The sequence below is a fragment of the Danio aesculapii genome, chromosome 7 (assembly GCF_903798145.1).
Source record: "Danio aesculapii chromosome 7, fDanAes4.1, whole genome shotgun sequence".
NCBI classification, from domain to species: Eukaryota; Metazoa; Chordata; class Actinopteri; order Cypriniformes; family Danionidae; genus Danio; species Danio aesculapii.
In genome coordinates, this window is record NC_079441.1 from 29,819,794 (window position 1) to 29,837,915 (window position 18,122).

The 18,122-nt window shown below is 39.8% G+C and overlaps 1 protein-coding gene across 1 annotated transcript in view; it reads left to right on the top strand.

The window, feature by feature from the left end:
* Nucleotides 1–18,122, top strand: part of fam189a1 (family with sequence similarity 189 member A1) — a 209,511-nt gene that overhangs the window by 179,036 nt on the left and 12,353 nt on the right. The window contains exons 5-8 of the mRNA XM_056461590.1: nucleotides 1,293–1,400; nucleotides 13,061–13,221; nucleotides 13,878–14,013; nucleotides 17,883–17,961. Of these exons, the coding sequence (XP_056317565.1) occupies nucleotides 1,293–1,400; nucleotides 13,061–13,221; nucleotides 13,878–14,013; nucleotides 17,883–17,961 (484 nt within the window). The remainder of the gene's footprint in view (nucleotides 1–1,292; nucleotides 1,401–13,060; nucleotides 13,222–13,877; nucleotides 14,014–17,882; nucleotides 17,962–18,122) is intronic.

Here is an 18,122-nt window from a genome sequence, read left to right on the forward strand (position 1 = left end):
TGGTGGGTGGTATGTTTCAAATTCTAATGGCAGTCGGCACAATGGACATTTGATACACATTTTTCTTAAATTGAGGTTGCCTAAGACGTCATTTTGATGGCAAGAGCTAAAATTTTACATTTAAAGGAGGTGACAACTTTGTTTAAATCTCATAGAATACATTTCATTTAGTTGTCTTTGTGCTTTACCTACAGTTGCGCTGGCAATTGTTACTACTCGACATAGTTTTTGCTTTTTTTTAATTGGCAACAGTCCATACCATGGAATAATGATAAAACTCACAACACTTTCAACCAAGTTCTTGTATACCATCTCCAGAATATCTTGACTCGCACCAAATTGTTGTAATCTTCTAATGAGATATAATCTCTGCATTGCCTTTTTAAAAATAAACTCTACAATACAGTGTTTTTGTGACATATCAGGACACAAATGTGGATAATGACATGGGTATTACACAGAATTTACAAGGTGATGGTGAATTATGAGGAAATTGCTGACATTTCTCGAAAGCTTATGAGGTTTTTCAGAAAGTAAAACTGTATTGTAAAATCGGGGGTTGGGAACAATGGAAACCTATCTGTAATGTGTGTGTGTGTGTGTTAATACAATGCAGAATGTTAATTTTAGATCCAAAATGATCAATATCATTATAATATATTATAAAATTGATTATTATTTTTTATAAACAATTAATTATATCGTTCTAATACAAATATACAATTTTATAATAATTGAATTTAGTGCCAGCAGTTCTGCACTTGTGACAAACAATTTACCATGTATTAATAGATGAAGTAAACAAAGTTTTCAGTCTGTAACTGAAATAAACAGAATTGAATCACATCCGTTGAAACAAAAGGATCAAATGAAATTGAATCGGAATGTGGGAAGCTAATCAAATACTTCTTCTAGTCCTTGAATAGCAAAGAAATTTAAAGGATTTACTCCATTACACCATTTAATTCAGCTCTTTTGTGCTCATCTTTATCAAAGCAATGATACCATAAAAAAATCCCACTTTGGTGACACCGTTATCCTCCTTATCCATTATGTCATAGCCGCTCTCTCTCCTCCACACATTTATTCCTCCTTATTGCAGTTTTTTTCTCAGACTCTCTCGCTCTGACAAACACAACAATAAATGTTCAAGCCAAGCTGAGGTTTTGCAGCAAAACAATTGCCAGTCTCATTAATTTTCTCACTCTCCTTCTGTCCCTCCACCCGTCTTTCTTTCTGATTTACACGTTGTTGTGGTCTCCTTCTTATCCCTGTCTCTCTGTGTCTCACAGGAGCTGCTTTTCAGCGTGTGTGCACTGAATGTTATCTCCACCATTGTGTGTGCTCTGGCCACAGCCGTGTGCTGTATGCAAATGGTCTCCACTGATTTACTACAGATGGTAAGTGTGATCCATACCATTATATGTGTGTGTGTGTGTGTGTGTGTGTGTGTGTGTGTGTGTGTGTGTGTGTGTCTACATACACTACATTTTCACATTATATCATGGAGGGGAAATCAAACCATCAAGAAGAGTGAACATGTAATAGTATAATTTAGCGAATTGCCTAAGAAATTGTGTGTGATGGGGTGTACATCCATAGCAATTAACAGAAAATTATGGCAAATTAATTGTTCATATAAATAATTATAATTATTGTTCACATACAAAGCGTTATATTGTCGCATTATAGTGTAGATTTACAAAAAACAACATTAAATATATCCAAACATACTGTCATGATCACCAGCAATCTAGCCTATGCAGTTCACTGGAGAACTACACATCTGCCACCAGATGAACTACAACTACCATGATGCTGTGCGCCAATCAACACCGGCTATAGCTGACAATAATCCAGACACTCACTCACACACACAGCTGAAACTCATACTTAGTGATTACGTGGACTATAAAACACCTGGACAAGGCAAGACAAGGTAATGCTTCATAATGCTCACTCACAGTTAAACAAGACTCAGCATTGTGTGTGAGAATGTGAGATGTGTATATATAGTCCAACTAATCAATCTTCATGAGCTACAACTATGTGCAAGTAATCAATGGTAATCTGGAACTGGTGTGTATGTGACGTGCCTGATGGGAAATGTGGTGCAGTTTATTGACACATACTGTGTATGGTATGTCATACTACAAATAAAACGTTACGTTTTTCCCAAAATAAGCCTCTATACTTGGGCTCAGGTTGCTTTGTGTATCAGGAAAATAATCAGTTTAGAAATTATAGATTTTTTTGTGTGTTTCTAGCCTGAACTTCAGAGCAAAACCTTGCTATAATGTGGATTGAAGCATTTTTTGTTTAGGTTTTGCTGGCCGTCAGTGGTAATGAGAGAGTTCTGTTGGATTTTGTTAAGTTTGTTTCAAAGTAAGGAAAACCATAGCCTAAGAAAATTTAACTTAGATATAACTAAGGAAACTAGGAAATTTTACTTAGGTAGAGAAGCTTCACTCATAATTGGAAAATATTTGTTTCTGTGTGTTTGAACTTTCTGGGTTACAGAGACTTCAGTTCCAAGCTATTTGAATACATGTTGATTATGTATTACACAAATGATGTCTTGAAGAACATACTGTAACAACCAAAGAGTTTTGTTTCTATTGACTCCATTGTGTTTTGGTCCATATCCTTCAACACAATGTTGGTTGCAAACATTCTTGAACATATTGATTTAAAATATCACAGACGGAAGCAAATCACTGAGGTCTGGAATGTCATCAGAATGAGTAAACACAATTTTAACTTTGGTTAGGTATCCCATAAAATATACAGCTGAAGTTAGAATTATTAGCCCCCTTGAATTATTAGCCCCTGTTTATTTTTTCCCCAATTTCTGTTTAACGGAGTAAAGATTTTTTTCTGCACATTTCTAAACATAATAGTTTTAATAACACATTTCTAAAAATTGATTAATAACAATTATCTTTGCCATGATGACAGTAAATAATATTTAACTAGATATTTTTCAAGACATTTCTAAACAGCTTAAAGTGACATTTAAAGGCTTCACTAGGTTAATTAGGTAGGCAGGTTATGGTAATTAGGCAAGTTATTGTATAATGATGGTTTGTTCTGTAGACTATCGCAAATAAATAAATCAACTAAGATTTTCTCCAGAAGAAAAAATATTATCAGACATACTGTGAAAATTTCCTTGATCTGTTAAACATCATTTGGAAAATATCTAAAAAAGAAAAAAAAAATCAAAGGGGGGCTAATAATTTTGACTTCAACTGTACTTTTTTTCTCAATTTGTAGGAATGTACAGTATGTAGAGTTTAGAAACCTTTGCTTCAGGAGAGTGATTGCTATAGCAATGTTAAATGAATATATAAATATCTCTTACACTTTCCAATCAATAACAAAATAAACACTCAACTAAAAGGACAGTAGTAAAAAAAGGGCTATGATAAAGGAAGCATCTGATCAAGTAACATTTCACCTGCGTCATGCTGACAGCAGCGGTCATTGAAATGATGCCCTGAAAGTTTGATTATGATTCTAAAATGTATTTGAGACTACAGATCTGTCTGTAGATCTGGCTGTGCGACTGCTCCCATTCTTTTCATGATACATTGACATTACAATACAGAATGGCTTTTGATTTTCCTGTCAAAAACGTCTGAAGAATTTCACATAAAAATCAGCCTAGGGAGTGAAGAAAAGGTCTTGTTTAAAGTGTGGATGCATTCGCTTCACACATACAATTCAAAAATGATTCACATATGAATATACTCACTCGTAGCCTCTTTCCAATATAGCCTTTTTCATTGTAATGGCACCTATTGTTATCAGCTCACGTTTTTGCTCATCACTAGCATAAAAAATAACGTGTTCACAGGCACGTTTGTCACCTGTTACTATTAACCTGGGCGGCACAGTGACTCAATGGTTAGCACTTACAGCAAGAACGTCGCTTGTTTGAGTCCCAGCTGGGCCAGTTGGCATTTCTGTGTGGAGTTCGCATGTTTTCCCTGTGTTCATGTGGGTTTTCCTCCAGGTGCTCTGGTTTCCCCCACAGTCCGAAGACATGCGCCATACTTTAATTGGATGAACTAAATTAACCGTAGTGTGTGTGTGTGTGTGTGAATAAGAGAGTGTATAAGTGTTGCAGTTGGAAGGGCATCCGCTGTTCAAAGCATATGCCGGAATAGTTGGCGGTTCATTCCGCTGTGGCAATCCCTGATAAATAAGGGAGTAAACCAAAGGAAAATGAGTATTATTAACGTATTATATTTATACTCCATTCAAAGTGTTACAGAAGTTCAGTGAGATATATTCAGCTTGATAAAACTGCTTTTTTAAGCCATTGATGCTGCAACAGGAATCTTCATCTCATCTCTTTTATATTTTTTCCATATTTTTCAAAAGAACTATGCTATTCATTTTGTTAGCATAAGAATAGATGAGAACGAGACTACAGATGTTATAATGCTCAGTGGGAGTGATCTGTGGATCTGTCATTGCACCCTTTTAGTGGAGCCGTCTTTTTCATCCAGCCTGTTTTATGCGAGGGAAAATAAACTTGTGAGACATAAAGTTTTAATATTCTTTAAGAGTGGTCTTTGTGTGTTTTATGAGCACTGCAGTAAATTGCACGGCCTCGTGGATGGCTGCAGCAGAGGCAGGGGCACAGCCAGATGAATTGAGATGGCTTATATTAGCATGACTGTGGCTCTGTGAATCGCTGGAGCAGTTGTGGGATTAGTTTTGACTCGGGGCACAGAGTGGCAAAGCGAGAAATCACCACTGTTACCAGCTGCACAGTCCATGAACAAAGACAACAGAGACCCGAGGGCAGGGATGAGGTGAAGCATGGCGCGGAGCTTTTCCCTTTGCGTTACTGCATTAAGTGATTTCATCATTACATGATCCTTTTGCGTTTTATCTCTTATAGATTTGGTGCTTGTCATTATGGGTCATGTAATGAAATGATTTTGACATTGCATGTCAATGAATGCCTTTATAGTTCTGCCTGTACTTGTTATTTCATTCAATTAATTTCAAGTAATTCTAATTTCTATAGTGCTTTTTGTACAGTAGATTGTGTGAAGGCAGTTTAACAAAGATTAGGTTCTAGTTAATTGAAACTGCTTCTTCAGTGTTACAGTTGAAGTTCAGTTTAGTTCAGTTTACAGTTATTTTTAAGGATGCTTAAGATCAAATTGATCTAGACTGAAAGAAAATTAAAGCAAAATGAACAGTTTTTCTGTTTGATAGGTGTGAAGTTTCCAGATAGTGTTGATTGTCCTCCATTTACTGCACTGTAAAACCCAATAAGTTAAGGTAACTCAAACCATTTGAGGAAACCCATTGCAACAAACCATTTAAAAACTAAATGGTTTTTGAAATTAGTTAAAAAACGAATCCTAATGAGTTCTGTGAACTTAATCCATTTGAGTAAACAAAGGAATTTGAGCACAGTAAACCCCAATAAATGAAAAGAACTCAAACCAACTGAGTACTGTAAAATCCAGTAAGTTAAGGCAACTCAAACAGTTTGAGGAAACCCATTGCGACAAACCATTTGAGTTAAAAACCTAGTACTGTCAACTTACTCCATTTAAGTTGAAGTAATGAGGTATTTAATTAACTCATTACCTTCAACACTGAGTTCAAAACTCTTTTCAAATGAGTAGAAGTACCTTTCAGTAAATTTTGAGTTAACTTAACGCATTTCATTTAATAAGGTTGACTGTTAAGTTTTACAACTGACACCCCACTGACACCCGAAATCAAATGGCTTGGGTCAAAAACATGCACAAATTGCGTAGTCTTTCTTGATTTTATATAATGATGTGTCGTTCGGGTCATATGTTGTTCTATTTCTGACAACCTCAATTCTACATGGCTGACGAAAGTGGTGATGCACAATTATGTAACGCTCCCAAATACATCAAAAAGAGAAGATTCGGAGTGATTATATTCTGGCTTTGAAGTCAAATTTCATCTTTTCCTTTAATAATTCATGCATCAGAGGGTTAAATTGCATAAAATGAAACCCGTTAGCCAAAGGATCTCAGCAGGGCGAGAAATGGCTTTATTTATCCCAACTGTGCTCATATCTATAAAAAATATCCTCACATAAACTATTTGAAATCTGTTATTAGTCAACTTACATCTTACTTGTACTCTTTATTTTGGACCTAGTGAATTGCCTGATTTGATAATAATGAATATCATTTAAAATATGTTTTTGAGCACATAATCATCAGATTAAGGACTTCTTCATTACTTAACGTTACCAAACAATATTAGTCATTTGGAAAATACTTCCAAGGTCTTCAATAATCATAGTTAATCGTAATCTCAATATTTCCTGATACATTATTAAAAATCAAATCTGTTATAATGCTCTTGTTCCAAAAATTGGTCATAAAATTTGATATCCCCCAGAAACATTTTTTTAAATATCTAAAGGTAATACATTCAGAAATTAAAACTGATTGAAATTAAAAATGTCATTGTCTGTCTTAAAAGATCACACTTTAAAACATTTAAGAGATTAGGATAATCAATGTTTTATAATATATTCTTAGACCACAGATGTCAAAAGCAGTTCCTGGGTCGGAGCAGTGCACAGTTTAGTTCCAACCCTGATTAAACACACCTGATCAAACTAATTGAGTTCTTCAGGCTTGTGTGAAACCTATAGGTAAGTGTGTTGAAGCAGGATTGGAACTAAACTGTGCAGAGCTGCGGCCCTCCAGGAACTGGCTTTGACACCTGTGTCTTAGAAGGATCAAAAGATAACTACCTCCTTATCTTACTTCACGAGTTCACACTTGCAACAGTTTCAGAATAAAGCGTATTTGGCGTGCTGTCCGGGGAGAGGGCTCTGAGCTCGGGGAAGACACCTAAACTCGAGTTATTCCTCTTATCAGGAAACAAAGAGGAATAGGAATTCGAGCGAAGTATCTAGCCCGGCCCCAGAACGCTCCCCCCGGGATAGTAATGCTTAAGAGGTGAGGTGACGGGGTGGTGGAGGGATGCTAAAGTCGTAAGATGCTGCAGGTAAGACAGCTTTGGTATATATAGGGGTTTGGTCAAGAACTGATTGGATAATAGAATAATTGTCAATGACGTATTTGATACTGAAACTTCTGCGCGTGCTCCTCCCGAAATTTGTTTATCAAACATCACTTCACGAGTTCACACTTGCAACAGTTTCAGAATAAAGCGTATTTGGCGTGCTGTCCGGGGAGAGGGCTCTGAGCTCGGGGAAGACACCTAAACTCGAGTTATTCCTCTTATCAGGAAACAAAGAGGAATAGGAATTCGAGCGAAGTATCTAGCCCGGCCCCAGAACGCTCCCCAAAAATTGCTTATTTTGTTACAGGACAGCAGCCAGACAAGTGGGTGAGCCCCCCAAAATTTGCTGATCTTTAAAATTTGGAGGGGTGCTGTTAAGCTGATGGTTGTGCTTTGCAAGGTGTGTGTCTCGGGAGGAGGCAGTAACTGTATTGATGGTGATGCGTTAAGTGTCTCCAGCAGGAGTCGTCGCTCCCACGGGAGACGAGCGTCTCCCATAGGAGCGGTCACTGCGCTGGCAGTGGTGGTAAGGTGTACTTCTCCCATGGGAGCTGTCACTGCACTTGCAGTGATGCATAATTAAGGTGTACGTCTCCCGAGGGAGCTGTCACTGCGCTTGCAGTGGTGCATGATAAGGTGTACGTCTCCCATGGGAGCTGTCACTGCGCTTGCAGTGGTGCATAATTATAATGTGTACGTCTCCCGTAGGAGCGGTCACTGCGCTTGCAGTGGTGCATAATGAGGTGTACGTCTCCCATGGGAGCGGTCACTGCACTTGCAGTGGTGCGTAATTATAAAGTGTACGTCTCCCGTAGGAGCGGTCACTGCGCTTGCAGTGGTGCATAATGAGGTGTACGTCTCCCATGGGAGCGGTCACTGCACTTGCAGTGGTGCATAATTTATAAAGGTGTACGTCTCCCGTAGGAGCGGTCACTGCGCTTGCAGTGGTGCATAATGAGGTGTACGTCTCCCATGGGAGCGGTCACTGCACATACAGTGGTGCATAATATATAAAGGTGTACGTCTCCCGAAGGAGCGGTCACTGTACTAGCAGTGGTGCATAATAATGAGGTGTGTGTCTCCCGAGGGAGCGGTCACTGCACTTGCAGTGGTGCATAAGATGTACGTCTCCCGTGGGAGCTGTCACCGCACTTGCGGTGGTGCATGATTATAAAGGTGTACGTCTCCCGTAGGAGCGGTCACCGCGCTAGCGGTGGTGCATAAAAAGGTGTACGTCTCCCGTGGGAGCAGTCTCTGCGCTTGCAGTGGTGCATAATAATGAGGTGTGCATCTCCTGTTGGAACGGCTATGTAGATGCTGTATTAGCGTTATAAAAATATATTATGCAAAGTGTATTTCGAAGGAAGTGTCGTGTCAATGAAGGAATGTGTTTTGAATAAGGGTTTGATGGGCTTTTCTAATGTGAGAGCGGTCGGCTCGAATGTAGCACTTAAAGGCCTGTGAGGACCAGCGTCCGAGTGTTTGGATCTGCTGCTCTGATAGACCATTTTGTGCTGCAGTGGTGGCTGCACCTATTCTGAAGGAATGGCTGGAGAAATTGTCAGCTGGAAAGCCCGACTTAATTAGGACGCATTTAAGATGCTTCTGGAACCAGAAACGAGTGACTGGGCGATTGCTATCGTCTGTAAAAAGGGGGTCTGAAAGGGAAGTGGCTTGTGATCTCCTGATATGTGAAAATGCTAGCAGTGTTTGGTATGGATGGATAGGTGATTGAAGGTTGAAAATGTAAATGTAATGGCCTCTTTTTGCTTGATCAGTTTTGCTTTGTTTAATGAGGAAAGAAATGGTTTCATTATCCAGCGTTACTAGATCGGATATGGTGGGATGAATGTTTGGGTTGAACCCTGATGTAATGGTGAGTTCTGAACACCTTAAAAATCCGAAGAAGGCTAAAATAAACATGGCGTCGAGAGTACGTGCTGTGTGGATTGATTCGTATCCTTTGCGAAGAGTGGATATGCATTTAGTGAGTGTTTTCAGTGTTATGGGTTGTCGGGTGTCATGACGTGTGGGGTGGGTTCTCTGTATGCCTTTCAAGAGAAGAGTTGTTTGCGAATTAGCTATGTGAGGTGCAGGGGAGCCGTAAATTAGTTTGTGGAAAAATTGAATTCCACTCAAATAGCCTTTAATGGAATTGATCTGGAGTTTTTTGATAATTGTGAGGTAGGATATGTAAGATGAAATGGAAAGTAGAGAAAAATCAGGAAATAGTATGTTATAACATGCATGGAATGTTTTAAAGCTTTTCCATGCTGTTAAATATGACTGCAGGGTTCTAGGAGCCACTGCCTGAAGGATAAAGTCGAGAGAGGCTCCAAGCAGGTTTTTTAAAGGATGATCTATGGGAATATCAGCTCTGAATAAGGAGGGACTTGGATTGGAAACTGATCCGCCTCTGGTGCCAAATGTCTGAATTTCTGACAGGATTTGGCTCCTGATGGTGTTGGAGACGGGTGGAGGATCCAGGGCGAGGGCGTTGGGTGGAACAGGTAGAGGCGTGGCTGTGGACAGAGAAAAAGACTTAGTGTGAAGAAGTGGCTGTGGGATGTTGGAGGCTAGAGCCGCTTGCGGAGGCATGCTCGCGCTACTGCTGGCCCTAGGATCACCGGTGGGAGGGAAAGAGAAAAGGGGAGGGGCTTCCGACGTTAGTGACGTCAGCGGAGGCGGCCTCACGCTGGAACTTGCGTCGGGGCCTGGAGGAAAGTTGTAAGCTAGGGCCGCTTGCGGAGGCATGCTCGCGCTGCTGACCCTAGGATCACCGGTGGGAGGAAAAGAGAAGAGAGGAGGGGCTGCCGACGTTAGTGACATCAGCGGAGGCGGCCTCACGCTGGAACTTGCGTCGGGGCCTGAAGGAAAGTTGTAAGCTAGGGCCGCTTGCGGAGGCATGCTCGCGCTGCTGCTGGCCCTAGGATCACCAGTGGGAGGAAAAGAGAAGAGAGGAGGGGCTGCCGACGTTAGTGACATCAGCGGAGGTGGCCTCGCGCTGGAACTTGCGTCGGGGCCTGAGAAAACCTGGGGAAGAAGAGGAGGAATTAGAGGAGCTGGGTTTTGAGCTGGGAGCTGAGGCGGCCTCGCGCTCGCACTGCTCGCAGGAGCTTGGGAGGAATGGGGAGGCAGGATGTGAATTTGGGCCTGTGCTTCCTGTAGCGACCCTGCGCTTGAGTTTGAAGGGGGGGCTGCGGGCCAAGGATATATTTGAGGATGAACTTCTGGTGCCGCTAGCGGAGGCAAGCTCACGCTATACTGGCGGCTCGAAGGAACGAGTCCAGAGCCGGCGTGGAGTCCCACTTCCGGGGTTTGCGATCCTACGTCCTCTGGACCTTGGGCTCTCCCCAGACTCGCTGACGGCCTGCTGCTGCGTCCGGGTCTGGAAGACTGGTTTCGATCCGGACGCTGGTATGGAGACTTTTGGACCTGGCCGGATTTTTTCGTGGCTTTGGAAGGTGGAGTGATGGAAGGAAGTGGTGCTCCGGATTGCAAGGCGTTATACATAGCCAGGAGGTCCGCCTTGGTGGTTCGGCGCGGAACGGTGACGCCTGCGCTGGCCAATGCTTGGCGGAGGTCAGAGACGGTGTTTATCCCTGTGGCTGGGACGGAGGACATGGCTGAGGCAAATGATGAGGCTGGAGAGGATTGCCTTCTGGGAGATGGAGATGGTGAGCCCCGTCTTGATCGGACAGCCGTGATTCTGGCTGAACGGCGGCCTCGAGGTGGAGCCGCGGGCTGAGCTGATGCGCTCTGCGGGGCTACGGAGCTTTGGGTACCGGCGGGAGATCTCAGAGGAGCCTCGGCAAGGAAGGCGTCGTCCTCTGCGAAGAGATTAATCTCAGACATTCTGCGTCGAAGTTTGGATGCTAAAGTCGTAAGATGCTGCAGGTAAGACAGCTTTGGTATATATAGGGGTTTGGTCAAGAACTGATTGGATAATAGAATAATTGTCAATGACGTATTTGATACTGAAACTTCTGCGCGTGCTCCTCCCGAAATTTGTTTATCAAACATCACTTATCAGCATGGAAAAATTATCTTCAAGAACACATATCTATAGAAGAATGGAGAGATTCTTGTTTATTTGCCCAATAGCTTTAACACAAGTTCTAAATTACTGCCTATGAACTTACATTACACCAGCTAAACTGTATAGATTTAACCCAAATATTCCCAGTGGTGCAAAGTAACAAATTACAAATACTCTGATTACTGAAATTGAGTAGTTTTTCTCAGGAATTGTAATTTATTAAGTAGTTTTAAAAATGTGTATTTTTACTTTCCCTTGAGTAAATATTGTGTGCTCTATTGGTACTTTTACTCCACCATTTTCCTTCAAACTGCAGTCACTACTTTATTTTTTCTACTCAGTAGAAAAATCAGTCCTGCGATTCATGTCCAATCAAATCGCATATAGATAGTAAATCCCATCATACTGAACAATTTCAAGACATGGGTAATTTATAAATGCAGCAAAATGTTTGGACGCCTTAAAAGTGTCCAAGAAGATGTCCAAAATCTTTTCAGGCAATGACTGAGAGGCTGTTTAGACTGCATGTTACTGATCCCAGCAGATACACAACGTCATAAGACATTAATATTAGGTTAGATTTAGGTCTCCAGCGTCTAAGGACAATGTTATTTTGACATCCAATAATGACGTGAAATGACATTGAGATTTTGTTCATTTTAGGTTGTGTTGGAAAGTGACCAGAATCCAACGTCGGGCCAACATTTTAAACCAACATCATATTGATGTTAAATACTGACAATTATTCGTCAGGTATTGCAATCAAAATCAAAGCATCAGCATATCCCTTATTTTCACATCCCAATGTTGACAGGTATGCGTTAAATGTCGATGGAAAATGTGAGCAAAAAGCATCACGGTGTGCACGAGCCTTAATACTCACTACTCTTGAGTATTTTTTAAATGGCTACTTTATAAACATATTTAGATTAATATTTACAACAGATACTTGTACTCTACTTGCACTACATTTTTGGCTAAGTTATGGTACTTTTACTTGAGTATGTTTTTTCATATTTCCACCACTTAATATTCCTGATAGCTGCACATAATTCAATGAAGAAGTGCAAGGAAGAACTTTATCATTGTGTATGGGAGTGCAATGAGGTCTAAACCTTTTGGAAAGAGATCCTTATCAGGATTGGTAAATTAATTGAATAAAATTTGGTTCCCAAAGTATGTTTATTGCAAATATAACCTGTAAACCTGAATCTGAACACAAGCAAATGCAAACTATTAGATATTAGTTTAGCTTAGCGAAGTGTGTTATTATAATTAGTGTGATTTAAATTGGAAAAACTCAAAGGCCATCCTGTGGCCAGTGGATTAAAAAAATGACTAGCAATCTTGCTTTGGAGAAGCTAACATACACTGTTAAAGGAAAATTATTATTATACATTTCTTATAAAATATGTACCCCCTTTCAACACTTTCTTAACCAGGTGGACCATGCAAAATTGTTTGATGTTTGAGCTTTCAAACCCTTGTTGGTGTCTTATTGTATTGTTCAGATGTCTTACATTTCAGCAACAATTAGCAAATTTGTTTAACCTCCACACACTGGAAAGCTGTTAAATGCAAGGTACAAAAATCTATTGAACATTGTTATTATTTATTTGTTTATTTTTAATTATGTACTGTTGTTATTTGAATATGTGATTTATTTACATATTTATTTTTTACCTTTTTAACTATTTGTTGGATTCCTGTTTCAATATTTCATAAGTTTTTTTACTTTTATATAAAGTAATGTTTTATATAAATAAAGTTAAATATTTTAATTAGATTTTTTAATGTATTTTGTTCTGTATTTCAAATCTGTTAATATATAATGAACCTAACATGAATCTAAGTGAAAGGAGCGTAATAGAACCTTGCTGTAAAATAATATCAAAAAATTATATTGTATGTACTAAAAAATATTAAATAAAACAAAAACACAAAGATCACTGTTTGACTCTTTTTCATCAGTTCATGCCACATCGAGCACGTGCCCTGAGTGCGGACTGTATGACCCCTCATGGGACCATCTTACACCAGACGCTGGACTTCGATGAGTTCATCCCACCAATCCCTCCTCCACCTTACTATCCCCCTGAATACACCTGCACCCCTGTGATGGAAGGCCAGAGGTAAACACACACAGAGAGCTCGCATCCCAGAAATGACCTAATATTTGCACTAAATATGAGAAGCAGCTTGATCTCAGATTGCTTGGCTTCACATCCCGTTTTCTGTGAATGAAATTTGTGTTCATGAATAAATTGATACAGATAATTTAAATAATTGTCCCGTGTAAGTAATGATTATACAAAACATCTGTTCATTTTTTTATGGCAATCCGGACACTCCCACAAGCCAGTTGTATAAGTGCAGGCCTTAATGCAAACTGTTCAGACAATCCATATTATGGAGCGGCAGTGTCCCTGGCCTGGTGTAAATCCAGCATTGATTTCTCTGTCTGGCACTGTGAGACTCTCTGCCCAGCATCCCATCATAAAAAACGTGCTGATGAGGCTGTTTAGCCTGCGGCCACGCTAATGTGTCAACAAAGCAGTAAATACATAGAGAGCAAGAGCAGCCCTGCGTACACGCCACACAATCAATCTCAAGACGTGGAAACACAACAAAACATTAAAAAAATGCAGGTAACATGAAGCCGGGAAATTACAAAATTGCTGAGATAAAGAGGAAAAGGCTTAATATTCCATTTATTCACATATGCAGTCATCTTCCTTACTATGATGCAGAGTTATAATCATGTTTCCTCATCATTTCTGTTCATTAGAGGGTTGCATCTGGACTTTCCACACTCTCCCTTCAGTGCTATTTATGGGGTGCCTATAAACAGCCCTGGGGCTCTGTATCCATCTGAACTGCCACCACCCTATGAATCTGTCGTGGGACAGACACCTGCCAGCCAGGTAAAACACCTTACATACTACTGTCAGACTGCACCGAAGCCTTTCTATTATGAAGTTGTACACTATTAAAAATAAAGGTTCTTTACTGGTATTTGGTGGTTTCTTGAACCTTTAACAACCATGTAATAATGGCATGGCACATCTATTTTACATAATTAAAATATGAACAACTGATTCTTTGTAGAAATTTGCACTAGAAGTTTCTTTATTAAATTAAAAAAAAAAGACTCTTCTCTTGTATCACTGTAAAATATATTTATTTTTAAGTTTTTAAGTATTTAATAGTTTCAATGTAAAACACTTTCAGACATGTCATTTAGAGCAGTGTTTCCCAACCCTGTTCCTGAAGGCACACCAACAGTCCACATTTTCAACCTCTCCCTAATCAAACACACCTGAATCAACTCATCAGAACATTAGAAGAGGCTCCAAAACCTGAAGTTAATGGGTCAGATAAGAGAAACACCGAAAATATGTAAGGTTAGTGTGCCTCCAGGAACAGGGTTGAGAAACACTGATTTAGAGAACATTTTAGGCAGCTACCAGCAATATTGATCTTTTTTGTGTCACTGGTTGCAGTTTATTATGAAGGTTCCGTTAAGAAAATTACTGTCACCTAACTCCTAAGTAGTAAAGTTTTAGTAGACTGTTAGGTTAGAGCTAAATTACTTTTAGGGCGTGCTCACACTATGTAGTTACCTTGAACCGGGCCGAAGCACACTTGTCCCCCCTCCGGTCTCCTCTGACGGCCTGCACTCACATAACATTCGGGCCTGAGCACGCTTACGTCATCTGATGCGCTGTTCAGTAAGAGCTCTCGCTCAGCAAAGTGGAGATTTCTTTAGTTATATCATTTTAGTCGTTTGGGATGCAGTGACATGCGGTCAAATATTTCGCTGAACAGATCATCCACTTTTGACGCTCATAAACAATCATAAAGTCATCGTGCTGCAGAAATTAGGAGATTTGCTAAAGGTGCAGCTGTCGTGCAGTGAGGGGTTTGCGTCTTTAATAATCTACGATAGCTCACGTTCATTGAACAGTCAGAATGATTCATAAACACATATAAAACAGTCCCGTAAAAGTCATGTCTCACGTCTAAAAGTCAAGCCCAAGTGATCCGCACTCGGGCATACCTCCAACCGAGCCAGGGCCGACCAACTGAACCGTGCCTGAGCCCGATTCAGAGCACTCACATTTCTTAAATGATCCAGGAAACTATTCAGATAGTATAGTGTGAGTACGCCCATAGTCAACCCAATCACTAAAGAGGACCATAAAAAAACACCTGACAAAGGCACCAGTTTGTATTTTGTGACCTTTACTGTAATAAAAGACCTGTCATATTGGACCTGAGAGGTTTTTTTTTAAGTTGACACTATTTTTATCAGCCCACAAGGACCTAATTTCAAAGAGCAGCCAGTATGTCACATACATTAAAATCGTGAACAGTTTCTTTTCATTTTGATGTCTGCCACATGAGCAATGTGATTTTCATCAAAATGAGAAAGTAACCGATGTTTAATCTTAAACGACGGAAAATAATCTATATAATAGAGTATAAATAATCTAATTTCAAATGCAAATGATTTAGCGCATATGTTAGCAGAAAATGACACTATGCCAATCTAAATTATTCAACACAGGCTCATTCTGAAAACGTGGCATTATATACATTTCTGAAGATCGTGAATTATGTAGCCAGAAGTATGTATGGCTACATTTCGTCATTAAAATGAATGCTACGAGGAGGTATGACACCATTCCTTTTCACGCTTCCCTCCATATGAACGGCTTTTCCGCTTACCAGTTTGTCCAGTAGCTCGCCATGTAAGTCAGCGAGCTTGAGACGCAGAGCGGAGTTAACCGCGGCAACAGAGTTTGAGTCTGGTGAAAAACAGTTCCAGAAAGCAGGTAAGACAAAAACAGAAGCCAAAATATAAAATAAACAAGTAAATAACAGGGTGAGAATGTGGTAAAATCGGAAAACGTGGTAAAAATCAGGCGAGGGCTTTTTTTTCTGGATTGCTTTTCAAAACACTGCGGTTGGGTTTAGGGAAAGGGGTGAGCGCTGGTCAATCAGTGCTTTTTAAAACACTATCAGTTGGGTTTAGGCATGGGGTGGGTGGGTTGAACGTCAGTTGGTTAATCAGTCAGTCAGTCAGTCGACAGTGGCTTCTGGTGGATTTACATGAAAAGAGCGATGTGAATGGCACTCGTGAGAGAAATTTAATATCTGAAAATGTGTACACAGCAGCCTCTGGTGGATTCATGAAAACAAAAACTGCAAAAACAAACGTAGCTCCTGGGCTGTATTCTGCTCTCTCCAGAACTGTATATAGGGATACGTAATCAGATTGTCAGAATGAGCCTGGGTTGATAATATTCTATGTTTACAGACTTTAAATACCAGGAAGAAATTTGTATTTTAACAAACAACTGCAAATTTTATAGAATAAAATACATTTTTATTGTGTTTTAAATTATTGATGGATTTAATCTATTAATGGCAAATCCATATAACTGACAATAACTTTGAAAGTGATCTCTTAATTGTTTTTATAAAGTTATGTTTTGTTTTTACTTCTTTCACATATGCATGCTTGTAAATTAAGTCTATTGTATCGTATTGACTTCATTTATGATAATATATTGTATTGTTTTGTAAATCTATGTTATTGTATGTGTGAATTCTATTTTGTCTATGTATGTTTCATAAATTAATAGATTAGCTTTATAGTGCTGCATCACTGATTATTTTATAATTTTATGACCTGGCTTTATGTAGCCTGTTATTTTTCCAGGTATTTCTAGGTCTTGAAATAATGCACACTGTGTTTCAGCATAGCACTCTTTCAGCAATGTTCCTCCTGCTCAGTTACACTCATTTGTCTGTGTAAAGCTCGACAGTCAAAAGGTCCTTCGGTGCACTTGAGGGGAGAATGAAATTAATACAAGTGGCTTTGTATAATGGATTATAATTTCCTCTGGAACACATCAGCAATGCAGGCAGGAATTGCATTCCATTTAAATGAAATGGGCATTCTTACAGTGAGAGCAGGGCCTGTTTTTGAACAATGATTTTCCATCAAATTTCTCTTCTTCACTCGATGAAAGGGAACAAGAGCTCTCCTCTTTGCGACAACACGCACAAAGAATCGCCCAAACCTTTCAAATCCAGCGTCTGAGCCTGTGATTACGTGCCATTTCGATGATTTGTTTGCTACCTAAAGGAATCTGTGATTAAAAAACAGATACATTCCCGAAGGGTTTCCTCAATTTTAGACCTTCTCGTGTGAAGCTATCGATAACCGTCTGCAAACAAAGCAGAGAGGGCATTTCAATCACTAGAGTCGTTTCTTACCTCAAGCTCAAGCTTTGAAAGGGTAACAGCAATATTAAAAAGAAATATTTTGAAATTGGTATAGCTTTACTTAGAGCTACTGACTGTAGCCTGCAGCTTATTTGTGGAATAAGCTTTCTGTATACAGGATAGACTCTCTCTGTATAGTCTTTTATGTGCCTTTGATCAATCATGTTATGAGGATTTGGTCAAATGAAACGCCACACAGTGTGCATTCACAAAAATGCGGTCGTCTGAAGAACAGATCTGGTCTCAGAGAGCCCCCTGCTGGTCAATAATTTAACGCACTGCTGTGATGCCAGATGTCAGGCTGCTGCAGATTCCTCACTGCCAGATGTTCTGATGTCTGATTCTCCGCCTTTTGAAGTTGTTTGTTATCATCCTCAGGTGTATCACCGTTTTAAATCACCATCCTTTCCAGAAGGTTACCCTCAAGAGCATTTGATACTGATCAGCTTGTTAGAAGATGTAAATAAATGTTGCTCGCTTTTTTTCTCTCATTCAGATCACCACCAGTCTTGAGCAACACGTCACTGAGTCCAGTCTGTGTGAAAGGAACACCACAGCCGGTCTCAGCACTCAGGGTGAGGAGGCAGCACTCACATTTACTAATAAAGTCAGAGGCTTTCCCCTTCTCTGTTAAATATGCATTGTATACAAGCACGGTCAAAACTATTAGTAGCCTTCGTAAATATAAGGAGAGAAAGGGATGAAAATAAATCTTGTTTACCCTTTATGTATTTCA